This window comes from Artemia sp. Qi Xiang Cuo, chromosome 2, assembly GCF_049724085.1.
Source record: "Artemia sp. Qi Xiang Cuo chromosome 2, ASM4972408v1, whole genome shotgun sequence".
Lineage (NCBI taxonomy): Eukaryota > Metazoa > Arthropoda > Branchiopoda > Anostraca > Artemiidae > Artemia > Artemia sp. Qi Xiang Cuo.
Window position 1 is genome coordinate 90523248 of NC_142795.1, and position 13602 is coordinate 90536849.

Here is a 13602-nt window from a genome sequence, read left to right on the forward strand (position 1 = left end):
ATTTTTCGTGGAGGTAGGGAGGGGAAAATCTGCTCAAAATTCTCAGGTTTCCTAAAGATTGATAGAAAGTCTCTTTTTTCCAATTTTGCAAGGCTTCTAATTGTTACTAAATTTCTGGTTTTATTCGAGGAATTGCCCGTCGTGGGTTTGACCGATAAAAAAGACAGGGGTTGGGAGGTTAAAGGTGAAGCTCACCCTTGAGATACAGCAGGGGCGTCAATTCGTGAAAATGGAAGGGGTGGGAAGAGATTTACTTTTCAAAACCTAATGGTGAATTTCTTTCCAATGAAAATATTATTTCCAATTAAAAACTTTTTCAATGGAAATACCAAAAAAAGGTATTCGTCCGTCACTGAAGGTCGTCTTGGGGCCTCTTTCTTCGTAAAGGCGTGGATGTGCCTTCTTTATGCATCACGGTCTTCTGCTAAATGAGAAAGGTCTGGGAGGCGGTGAAGCACGAAAATATCCTTCCACCTCTTTTGGGGGTGACCACAAAGGTAAAAACCGTGAACTTGGGTTTCGAAGAGGATTTTCAGGAGGACTCATCCGTTGGACGTCATCGAGCCACGGAAGTTGCTGAAGCTGGATCTTGGTGGGGATTGTTTGTTTAATTTTCATAGGGGACATCGGTAAATTTAGAAAGAAATCGACAGAGTACGTGAAAAACACAGAGGAGTTGGGACTCCCTAGAAGTATTTTTCTTACTCTTGAATAGGTAGTAAAAATGCAAGTAAAAAGACTTTCTCCTAAGGACTAGGAAATTATTCTCCGACTCGTAAATTGGTATTGAAAATTCAGGTGAAAAGGCTCTTAGCCCCCCCCCTTCCAATCAAAAATCCAGAACCGTCAGCTCGACGATATACCTATCAATGGCTTAAGAGGTTCTTTCTTCTTTTATCATCCTCTCTTATTCAACTCTTTTTTTTATCTAGACAGATGATTGAGCAATAGATTTAAGAAACTTAGATTTAAAGACACTCCCCCACAACCCTGAGGGCAAGGGTTTTAAGTTATGCCCTGGGGGCATATAAGGTTTTTATAGAAGGTATTGTCGTAGAAACTTCAAAACAGGCTCATTCGATTGGAAATTCATAGGCCTATTGCCCTTTTTAATAGTCGAAAGTGATTGGAGGGCAACTAGCCCCCCTCCCCCCATGGCAATCATTCCCCCAACCACATCAAATCAAAATTTTGAGATAGCCATTTTGTTCAGCGTAGTTAATTTTCAGATAGAAAATAGGTTTTTGAGGAGGACACTCCCACACAACCCTCAGGTCAAGGGTTTTAAGTTATACCCTGGGGGCATATAAGGTTTTTATAAAAGATCGTGTCGTGGAAACCTCAAAAAAGGCTCATTCGATTGGAAATTCAAAGGGCTAGTGCCCTTTTTAATAGTCGAAAGTGATTGGAGGGCAACTAACCCCCCCCCCCAACCACTCAAGACCACCTTTTCCACAAACACATCCAATCCAAATTTTGAGACAGCCATTTTATGAAACGTAGTTTTAAGTTCTGGAAATTAGGTCTTTGAGGATGACAACTCCCCCACAGCCCTCAGGGCAAGGGTTGTAAGTTATGCCCTGGGGGCATATAAGGTTTTGTATAGACAACATTGTCGTTGTATGAAAGACAGACAAAATTGAATACGCAAATCAAGCTTGAAACGAACAAAAAACCCCACAAACAAGAGTTTAGGTATGACCTCCTTCTCTCACTGTAAAAGTCTAAAACCTACTGCGTCATAGGCACTTTACTGAAAACTATATGCGTCTTGAACAGTCTTTGAAAGTATAAACAATATCAAATTAAATATTTGATGAAAAATGATATTAATTGTTGAAAGATCCATCAGTTCAAGAATTTATTTCACTGTAATTGTATTTTTATTTTAAATACTATAATAAGTGGAAAAGAAAATATTTGTAATATAATTCATTTTCAATTAAGTGCCAATGACGCAGTAGGCTTTTGGTTTGTATTTACAGTTAAGGAGGGCATGGCAGTAGGCAGCATATTGTCTAGGGGGGGGCAGTTGATAGTGTGATGGAGTTTTATCAACTGCTTTTTCCAAACCATCTGCTTTTTCAGCCATATTTAATGTAAATTTGAAGGTCTAGGGGGGGGGGCCAGCTTCCCTCCCCCTCCCTACGCCTATGAAGGAGGGGGCAGTATCGAAACTCTTGTTTGTAATAAAATTTCATTCGTCTTGTACAACTTTAGAAAAAACTAATAAATTAAACTGAATATTTGATTTATAATTATATCAATCGATGAAAGCTCATCGGTTCAAAATTTTACTACAATTTTAATTTTTATTTTTAATATTAAGTACAAAAGAAAATATTGGTAATAAAATTTGTTTTCAGTAAAGCGCCAATGACGCAGTAGGTTTTAGACTTTTACAGTGAGAGAAAGAGATCATACCCAAACTCTTGTTTGTGGTGATTTTTGTTCGTTTCAAGCTTGATTTGCGTATTTAATTTAAGTTTCACTCGTTTTAAGATTTATTTACTAATTTACATTAACATCTATTGTATGTTTGTTTTCATTGATTGTTTATTTAATTTCTGTTCGTTTTAAGTTTCATTTATGCTTCAATAGGAAGATTTTTTTTCATTTTAAGCTTGATATTCATATTCAATCTAAGCATTACTCGTTTTAAGATCAATTTATTCATTTATATTATTACTTGTTGTATGTTTTTGCTATGATTGTTTATTTAATTTCAGATCTTTTTGGGTTTCATCTTTAATATTATTTTCTAGTCGTTTTGAGTTTGAATTTTAAAAGGTATTTGTATCTGATGAGCTTAAGTTTAAAATGACCTTTACTTTTCTTTGAAAAACTTGTTTTTCCGAAAGTTTTTTTTAATTAATAACACAAAAGATCCCGTTCTTTTAACAACGGAATGAACGTAGCGTCTTTTGGTTGAATTTAGCACCCCCTCAACATTCTGTAAAAGTTTCAACTTAATACCCTTAACTGTTCCTGAGATACTGCACACGTCATTTTAAAAAGCTCGATATACAAAGTTTTTTTTTTTTTATTAGTTCAACATCCCCTGGAAGTTTCAACTAAATACCATTAGCCAACTCTGAGATATTGCTGCTACACCCATTGACAACTGGAATGCACATAGTATTTTAAGTTCAACACCTCTTCAACCTTATCTGACTGTTTCAACTTAATACCCTTCCTTAACTGTCCTTGAGATGTCACAAATATACTATTTTGACAAAATAGATGCATAAAGTATCTTTTGATTTACTTTAACATACCTCTTGGCATTCCTTGAGAATCAACTTGATACCGGTAGTCGCTCTTGAGATCAATATAGATGCGCCCAGATAGGCCCTTTCGATAATTTGGATGCCCCTAGGATCTTTGGATTTAGTGCAACCTTTCCCTCCGTATTCCGTGAAATTTTTAATTTAATAGCCGTAAGCATCAGCAGATAAGCCTTTTTGACAATTTGGATGCACTGTGCCATTTTGACAAGCAGGATACAGTTCAACTTTGTTGATTCAGCTCAATAGTCCTATCTGTAATAGTAAAAGTAGCAGATGTATTTGCATTCACAGTCGCAATCGCATTAATAGTACTAGTAGTCGCAGTCGCAATTAGTAGCAGTTACTGTCAGTTCTTGTTGCATTCGAAGTTGCAAGTAGTCGAAGTCACAGTTCCAAGCAGTAGTAGTTGCATATAGTGGCAGTCGCAACTAGCCACAGTGAAAACAAAGAGAGAAAAAATTTCAAGATGAAGAACAAGACAAACATGACTACGGATAATAGAAGGAAAAGACTAATCGACAGTTATTTAACCCGTATAAAACACGCAGGCACAGAAGTATTAGTAATTGCCCTGTAAGTTGTATGTTACTACTCTTATCCGTTCCTAAGATATTTCGGGTACGCCATTTTGATACACATGGTGTCGTTTGATTTGGTTCAGTATCCCTTTAACGTTCCCTGAAGTTTTCCCTCAATGAAAAACTTGTCCTTTTCGGACACACCTAAGATCAAACACCCCCTTTTGGTAAATCTTATATGTAAAAAATTGGCAAATTTACAACCCTTGCCCTGAGGACTATGGAGGCATGACAACCCCATAGGCATAGTTATTAGACCTTTGAACAACATATTTTTTATTTCAAAATTTCAATCAGTTTTGAGGAGGGAAAATCTGAAAGGGCAAGGGGGCTGGTAGTCCACCAATCACTTTCCGACACCCCCGCTAAACATGCCCAGAAAGTTTTAACTTAATTACCTAACCTATCACTGAAATATCTCTGATACGTCCTTTTGAAAACCAGGATGCACATACTGTGTTTTAATTTTGTTCAATATCCCCTCAATGTTTCCTGAAAGTAGTTAAAAGTAGAAGTACTCGTAGTCACAAGTAATTACAGCATCAGCCACGAGTAGTCGCAGTCGCAAGTAATCTTAGTCGGAGTCGAAAGTAATCGTAGTTCCAGTGACAGCAGCGGTTGTAGTAGCCCTGAAAGTTTCAAGTTAATACCCTTAGCTGTTCCTAAGAGATAGCAGATACTCCTTTTTGATAACCTGGATATCCATAGTGTCTTTTGATTTAGTCCAAGATATCAATCTATGTTTGTCAAATTTTTACCTTAATACCCTTAGTCTTTTCAGACACATTCGGGATCAAGCATTCACCCTTTGCGCAATGATAAATCCTGCATGTAAACAATTGGCATATTGCATAATTCATAATCCTTCCCTTTAGAGCAGGGGGACATGGCATCCCTGGAAGCATAGTTATTTGACCTTTGACTATTTTGAAAAAAATGGCTTTTGCAAAATTTTGCTTCGTATTGAGGAGGCATCTACAATGACACGGGTGAGGGGGGAGGCAGTCGCTCTCTGATCACTCTTCATATACCCTGAAAGTTTCAACTAAATACCCTCAGCCTTCCCTTAGATATTGCCAATTCGCCCTTTTGACAACCAGCATACACATACCGTGTTTTAACCGGTTTCGATTTCCCCCAAAACTTGACTACTTTTCTCAATGGCTATAGGGAAAACAATTAGTCAACAACTATCTGAATCCCTATTTGGGCTTTGGATTCATTCCTGAAGGACCATCGTGTACCTAGAGCCCTTATGCTTTGTAAACACAAGCTTTCCTAGTAACCGTTCACATAGTGCGAGCTGCCTCTTTTTTTATCTTTTTTTTTACAATACAGTAAAACAGATAGTTAAAGATAACACTGTCAATATAAGTTCTATCCATGAAACATTCTATATTTATTTTATTTTTTAGGAAAAAGGGGCTCGTAAAAGTTCCAATAAGATTAGAATACTGACACTTGACATAGACTATGAGTGCGTTCGAACCCTGAACTACGGTAGGTTAAGATTACCAGTTTGGATGCCTGATTGCCATTTCAACAGTCAAATAACGAAAAAAACCGCCATCTATACCATCTACCTTGAGTTGATTTTTTAACGCTTGGATTTGTCTAAATTTTCTTAATAAGCATGTTATTAGTTGAAGATCAACAAAGCGAGAAAACTCAATGAAGAACAAACAAACGAGGCTACGGCCAGTAGAGAGAAAGATAAAAAACCAAAAAAGCGCACATATATCACCTGTATCAAAACGAGGCGTCTTCAGCGCAGACGAAACAAAGATAAAAACTAAAATAAACTAAGAACAAATAAAGGTACTTGTGCACTAATTGGTATACACCGCTATAGACTATCAAGGAAACCAGACACGAAACCCGCTAACGGGTATTGCAATAGAGAAATGGAATGTAAAGCGCGGTTTTCATTGCGTTTACAATATTTAAACTGTTGTTTCTGGGGTTTAGGGGGGGGGAGGTACCTAGGTTAGGTTACGTATTTAATATATGCTATGCTTTACCCCACCCCCTCTAATGTGCAAATATTAAGCCCTAATTTGTTTTTAAACTATTATATATTCATCCTATTTTTTTCTCATTAGCATTAACCAAACTTGACTTCTTTCGTGTGTACCATTTAGTGCACAAGTACCCAAATAAAGACCACCACCAATATTAATAAACTATCCACATAGGTCACGGAAGCTAATAGTGTTGCTTTGACGAGAACACCAAATCTCTCTTTGTTTTTTCTTTGTTATGGCTGGCCAGTTCGGCTTAAGATCTTTCATATGTTATTAGTTTGAGTATTTTAGCCATAGGATAATGCTAATTATTTTAAATGCACTCATATATAAGTCCGAAATTTTAAATAATATATGAAAATTTTTTAGCTTGAGCCTAATGATAGAAAATACTGCCCAATTTTGGCCGCAAGAATTCTAAAGTTGGAATAAAGCATGCTAGTTACAGACAAATTTAATGATAGACAAGGGTTATGAAGGAGAATAGTTGTATTTAAAAAGGCTAAGTTTTTCCAAGACTAGGTACTGTTAGATACTAGGGGTATTACCTTAGTTGAGTTGACTACTATAAAATCAACCGCAGTTCATACTGTAGTTCTGACAAGGTCTAAACGTCAAGAGTTTGCTTCTTTGTTAGTAAGACAATTGTGAGACTGCCAAGCATAATTTTCAGATGAACCTAAATTGAGTCCGTATTGTGAGTGCAGCTCCTAGATTAAGGATCTAAGATAATGTATTTTTTTGAAACTATAAAATGAAACGAAGATCCAAAGATATAATAGGTCTATCAGTAAAAAAATATTTGGGAACAAATCAGTGTTGATAAAGGTTTTTCAAACTATTTTTTTTTACCATTTTGATTTTTTTTTATAATACAAGTTAGACAACAAAACTTTATTATTTCTAATAAATATAGAAAAACGCAATAAAAACTTCCAACCATGCAACCAACCCCAACCTGGCCGAAAATCAGGAGAGCGGTATCTGTGCAAGGCAGACCATTGGTCAGCATTCCAAAAAAAAATTCTTAGCAGCTTTGTCAGGCTCGATATATCAAAAACCAATTTTATGATGTTTGCGAGGATTGATCCTACTCTCATTCTTCCTGGTGGTGTTCTGTCCAATGACCTACCACTCAAACAGGTTGAGAAATCAGGTAATCATTCTGGATTGAAATTTCAGTTAGAGAACACAACAACACAGAGTGACATCATAGCATGCAAGTTTGCGAGATCCCAGGAGTTCTTAACCGCTTTCAACACTTTCTACCTTTCAAAACCCTACTTTTATTGTATTATTCTTTAGTGGCATGTTATATGCCACTAAAGAATTTAGTGGCATGGCATAAAGATAAATTATGGCTGCTTGATTTGAGCGAGTAATCTTAGTTGTAGTTTTAAGCGAGTTTAAGTTCTTCAGTATAAGGCTATAAGATTGATAGGCAGATATGATCGTGCCACTGACAACACCAATTCACTTCTTAGAAAATTCAGTAATTTAAAGGTTGGTTAAAGAAGAGATTATCAATAAGAGTGTTCGCATAGTCTCGCACTAGATTTTTTATGACTATTTTTACTTCTAACTTATTTTATCAGGAGTATTCGACTAGTAATACTGCTAGTCAAACAGTTCATGATAACAAACTGTAATTAAGGAGCGACTCGGCCCAATAGTAGCCTAAACTCTAATTTTGATAACAATAGATGCCTCAAAAGGATTGTATTTTTATGCTGATTCTAAATATATAAAATTTATTAAATTTAATGCTACCTATTGAAACTACGAGCCTGAGAAAATTTGCCTCAGTTTTTACGCCTAAGCACCGGAACATAGCAAGGCATGTGATCGGACAAATAGACCCGTCAGTTTAGAGTTCGTTTCCAGATTCCGTTTGATAAGATGAAAGTGAACCAAAACTTAAAAATCGCAATTAAAATTACTTTTTAGGAATTTGGTAATGTTAAGGGTTCCAGAGAAATTCTTTTTTCTGACATAACGACTTCTACTTTGTTTTTTTTTATCAATTAATTTGTGTTTTTTTCTATATTTTTTAGTGCTTCCTATTTTTGTTCTTTTTTTCTTCTTTTTCATTATTATTGCTGTCATCTCTTCTTTATTTTTCCGTCACCTTTTCAACCATTTTTTCTGCTTTAGTGTAGCTTGTTATCATAATGAGCTTTGTTTATGTTCACAAAATTGTCCGAATTGAACTTTAAACACCCTAATGCCATCTTTATCGAAAATTCTAAAATCTATAAGTAAAATTCCCAACACCCTTAAATTACTAGGCGGTGACTCTGCTCATTGACAGGAGTCACAAAAGTCAACTAGAGTTCAAAGGTAGCTAGTACTATGAAGAGTAAAACATTTGAAGGTGAGTGTAGCCAAATTATAAATGAAAGATCTTAAGCCGAACTGGCCAGCCATGACAAAAACCAACAAAGAGAAAAATCTCAATGAAAAAAAAAAAAAAACAACAAACGAGACTGTGGCCAGTGGAGAGAAAAGCCAAATTATAGGCACTTAAAGTCGAAGATCCGAACGTGCACTATGTCAGAGGTTAGTGAAATTTCGCCTAACCATGTCTTCCTTACAAAGTACACAGTCTATTGTAATGATTTTCAAAATGTGGTTATAAAATGAAAAAAAAGAAGTGTGAATCAGTGGCTTTGCCAAAGAAAAAGTCCAAATCTTCTCATTGAAACGTGAAGTAATGCATCGAATTCTTCATTTTTTATATCATAGACTGGCTATACATCTACCTTAAATAGACCCCTCTAAACAAATAACAGGCCAAAACCCTTGTGTTTGACCTTAGAATCATTGCTATTCAGTTAGCAGTCAGGAAAATATTCTCAGGCTCGTAGCTTTTGATAGATAAGACTAAACTTAATGAAACTTATATATTTAGAATCAGCGCAATAAGTCAATTCTTTGATATATCTAATGATATCAAGATTCCGGTATAATACTTAAGTTGGTCTGATAGTTAGTTCAGGAAATACGGAAATTTCATCTTTAAAAGTGTTTAAATTAGTGGTAAAATTTGTTTTTAAAAGTTATCTAAAACAGCAGTGAGATTCTTTGAAAAGCATTTTAAAGATTTTATCAAACAGATAAAAGAACTTTGTTCAAATTAAAGCGTAATAAAATACAGAAAAGAAAGAAAAAAAAAGAAAAACAGAATAAAATATCGAAATGGTACTTGTGTATGTTCCCCCCCCCCCAATCCATCGTATATATTGTTACTTTTTGACGAGGAGCTAATATCGGTAATACGATCGTTAACCGATACAACAAAACTAATACTAATAGTAGTAATTACTACATTTCCAAATCGCAAATTCCTTATTCGAATTTTAACTTCTTCGAAAAATTGCCTGAAAAGGTAGAACAATCTCTCAAAAAGTCCCAGCTCGAGCTTGTGGGAATCAGGAAAAAACTTTAAGTTCTAAAAAAGTTAGCAACACAAAGGCACTTTAGGGGTTTACGTTCCTTTTGCAAAATATCTTTTGCTTGATGTTTCAACACAAGTCGACAATTTTGCTATCATCCGATAGCTGAGATCCAGCTGTATCCACTTTCCAAATATTAGTTTTGAAATTTACTTTGCATTTTTTAGACTGAAAATCTGTTCAAAAAGCAAGAAGAATATTCGAAAATAAGAAGCTTTTCCTATTCTTAAGGAAGTTCGGGTCATTCTTTAAGAAATTAAATAAAAAAAACAAGTTTTTTAAACTGAAAGTAAGGAGCGACATTAAAACTTAAAACGAACAGAAATTATTCCGTACATGAAAGGGGCTGTCCCCTCCTCAACGCCTCGCTCTTTATTCCGTATATGAAAGGGGCTGTCCCCTCCTCAACGCCTCGCTCTTTACGCTAAAGTTTGACTGTCTCACAATTTTTTTTTAAAACAATAAAAAACTTTAGCGTAAAGAGCGAGGCGTTGAGGAGGGGACAGCCCCTTTCATATACGGAATAAAGAGCGAGGCGTTGAGGAGGGGACAGCCCCTTTCATGTACGGAATAATTTCTGTTCGTTTTAAGTTTTAATGTCGCTCCTTACTTTCAGTTTAAAAAACTTGTTTTTTTTATTTAATTTCTGATCGTTTTTTAGTTAATGCAGCTTTTATTTGCATAAAAATTTTACTTTTCTTTTGCTAAATGAATGTCTTTACAAATTAACTTACGTAACTAACTTCTATATTCGTATATTTTTCTTCTGGCAAAAATTCAAAGTTGCAGATTTTTGCAGATATGAGCTTGAAACCTATGTAATAGGGTTTTCTGATACGCTGAATCTGACGTTGTGATTTTCATTAAAATTCTTCCACTTGTAGGGGATGTTTCCCCCTCTTTAAAAAATCGAGTAAATTTCCTCAGGCTTGTTGCCTTTGATGAGTAATACTAAACTTAATAAAATTTATATATTTAGAATCAGCATTATAAACACATTCTTTTGATACATTTATTGACATCAAAATTCCGTTTTTAAAAGTTTCGATTACTATTGAGCCGTATCGCTTGTTTTTTTATTGTTTTTTTTTATTACGTATATGTTATTACGTATATGAGGGGGTTCTGCCCTTAGTCAATACCAAGCTCTTTACGTTAAAAGTTAAAAAAAATTTGATTCACAAACCCCTGAATCACAAAAGCCGTTTAATTAGAATAGATAGCTCTTTTGAAAGCACTAAAAAAAAACTGTAGCTTAAAGAGCGAGGTATTGACTTGGAGGAGAACCCCCTCACATACGTTATAATTTCTGTTCGTTTTAAGTTCTAATATTCCTTCTTACATTTCAGTTGAAAAAACTTGGTTTTTTTTTATTTAATTTCTGATCGTTTTTTAAATAATGCTTGGAAATCCGGCGCCCCCTTCATAGAAATGTCCCTTACCCCAAAGAAACATCCTCCACGGAAATATTCTCCAGAGTAACTCCCTCCTCTAGCCCCCCTCCAGAAAAAATCCTTCCTGAAAATGGTTGTATACTTCCCAATAACCAATAAATAATGCTGGCAAGTCCGGCGCCCCCTTCATGGCGATTTTCCTTCCCCCATGAACACTTCCTTCATGAATAGATCCGCCAACATCACCCCCGGGCCACCCGTCCCTCCCACTACCAGAAAAAAAACCTCCTGAAAACTTCTGTATACTTCCGAATAACCAATACTATATGTTAACATTGGGTAAAGTTCATATCTTTTAGCCCTCCCTCTGGGTACTTTGGGGGATTAAGTCATCCCAAAAGACATATTTATCATATTTTCGACCATGCTGAACAAAATGGCTATCTCAAAATTTTGATCGGGTGACTTTGGTAAAAAAATAAGCGTGGGAGGGGGCCTAGTTGCCCTCCATTTTTTTGGTCACTTAAAAAGGGCACTAGAACTTTTAATTTCCGTTCCAATGAGTCCTCCCACGATATTCTAGGACTACTGGGTTAATACGATCACCCCTGGGAAAAAAAACAAACAAAAAAAAACAAACAAACAAACAAATAAACACGCATCCGTGATCTTTCTTCTGGCAAAAAATAGAAAATTCCACATTTTTGTAGATAGGATCTTGAAACCTCTACAGTAGGGTTTTCGGATACGCTGAATCTGATGGTGGGATTTTCATTAGGGTTCTGTAACTTTTAGGGGCTTCCCCCCTTTTTTCGAAAATCAGCCAAATTTTCTAAGGCACGTAACTTTTGATGGGTAGCACTAAACTTGATGAAAGTTATATATTTGAAATCAGCATTGAAATCTGATTCTTTTGATATATCTATTGGCATCAAAAACCCGTTTTCTAGAGTTTCGGTTACCATTGAGCCGGGTCGCTCCTTACTTACAGTTCGTTACCACGAACTGTTTGACAGTCCAAGTGAAACCATAGTTTTAACTCACTGAATAGATAGATCTGAAACTAATGAATTCAATTGTACAAGAATCTTATCCTTTCGGTTGAAATTACAGCTATAGGCTTATACATAACTACATCTATAAGCTCATATATAACTACAGCCATAGGCTTGTCACGAAAACTTGGGTTTCAACGGAACATAGTCCTTAACTGTCAAATTGTTAAATTGCAAATTGTTTCGTATTAAACCAGGAGTTAAGCAGAGTTGTACTCTATCTCCCTTAATATGGATCATTTTGATAGATTTTGTCTTAAGGAGCACAGGAAAGGCAATGAGAGACCGCGGAATCAAATGGGGAGGAAAAAGTTTCCTGGACTTAGATTACGCTGATGATTTAAGCATCCTAGATGAATGTGAGCAAAATAAATGAGCTTTTAGAAGTTTTGCGAGTTAAGGTTAGATAAGTGAAGATGAAAAGGTGACGTTGGGTAACGAAAAGATTGGTCAGGGGGGAATTAAAAGAATTTTGAAGAATAGGAAGATAAGTCTGCAAACCATGATTAGAATTTTAGAAGCTAATGATTAGAATATTGACGTAGATAGTTTTAACATCGTTCAGTTAAATTCAGCTGAATGATGCTGCCTTATTTTTATATTTTTGTTCTGAGATTTCTATTACATAGCATTAAAACTGCCAATTAGACATTAAAAGTGCCAATAGATTGCTAATTTCATTTTTATCCATTCATTGAGACTAAATTATGATATTACTTTGACTTTTCTTTGAGACAGACCTCAAGTTGTTTAGAAAATTTAAAATACTCCTTTCTTCAACGATTCTTAGCCAATCTTCGATGATTTTCGAAATAAAACAACAAATGAAAACAAAATTTAACACAAGTGACTTAGAAAATGGATTAAGCTGCATCTCGGCTATGGAATAATAGGCAAATTGTCGTTGAAAAATTAAACCCAAAGAAAGGCAGGAAAAGAGCAGACCGAATAGTTTCAGAGGGAACATAAACCTTAATAAGTAAGGACAAGGGCAGGCTGTGGACATAATAGACTTACCAGACAGCATTTCATTACGAGTCTTTTTACCTTCAAAGATATGATTTCGGAGGTATGTAGCTCAGTCCTCAAACGAAATTAAATTATGTGAAAGGAAGTCGGAACCACCTCCCACATATAGTTCTGGATTTGTCCATTTTGTTCTTTTATGCATCTTTATCTATGTTTATTTTATTTTTTTAGGCCAAACAGGGGTCCGTGATCCCCTTTTTTCGTGGAACAATAATGCTCGCATGAAAGTATCCAATAGTTTTAAAGCAAATTAACTACCATCAATAAACACCAAAATATTGGAGATTATTTAATATCAGCTACCTGCAAAGATAGTGCGGTGAAGATGTTGGGAGGTAACGCCACTTTAAAAAATAAATTTTAATCTTCTAAGTCCATCAAATTCAACCAATTTTTTCATGAGATTAATCACTTGAGGTTGCTTAAATGAAATTTAAGTATTTTAAATTTTATTAAAAATTCTCTTTAATTTCATTTATTCAATACTTAATCATTATTTTTTATTGTTATTCCACAATAATTATTTTTTAATACATTTTATTGAATTTATTCATTAATCTATCTGTTAGAAATTAATTTTTTTTTTAATTAGGTAATATTTTATATCAGAAACCTCTCTGTTGTCTCGATCCTGTCATCTTTATACAGTCTTGTCATACAAATGAGCCATATAGTGAATTCTAATGCATACACAGTCTACTGCAACTTTTTTATGCAGGTTAGCAACTTTTTTCGACTGCGGGTCAAAACAACTAGATGTTTACCTGTTTGAAAAGG

The 13602-nt window shown here is 35.1% G+C and overlaps 1 protein-coding gene across 1 annotated transcript in view; it reads left to right on the forward strand.

The window, feature by feature from the left end:
• The window catches only part of LOC148955786 (uncharacterized), a 30359-nt gene extending 17280 nt beyond the window's left edge, over nt 1-13079 (forward strand). The window contains exons 2-3 of the mRNA XM_089107908.1: nt 5284-5368; nt 12997-13079. Of these exons, the coding sequence (XP_088964034.1) occupies nt 5284-5368; nt 12997-13079 (168 nt within the window). The remainder of the gene's footprint in view (nt 1-5283; nt 5369-12996) is intronic.
• The last annotated feature ends 523 nt before the right edge of the window (nt 13080-13602 follow it).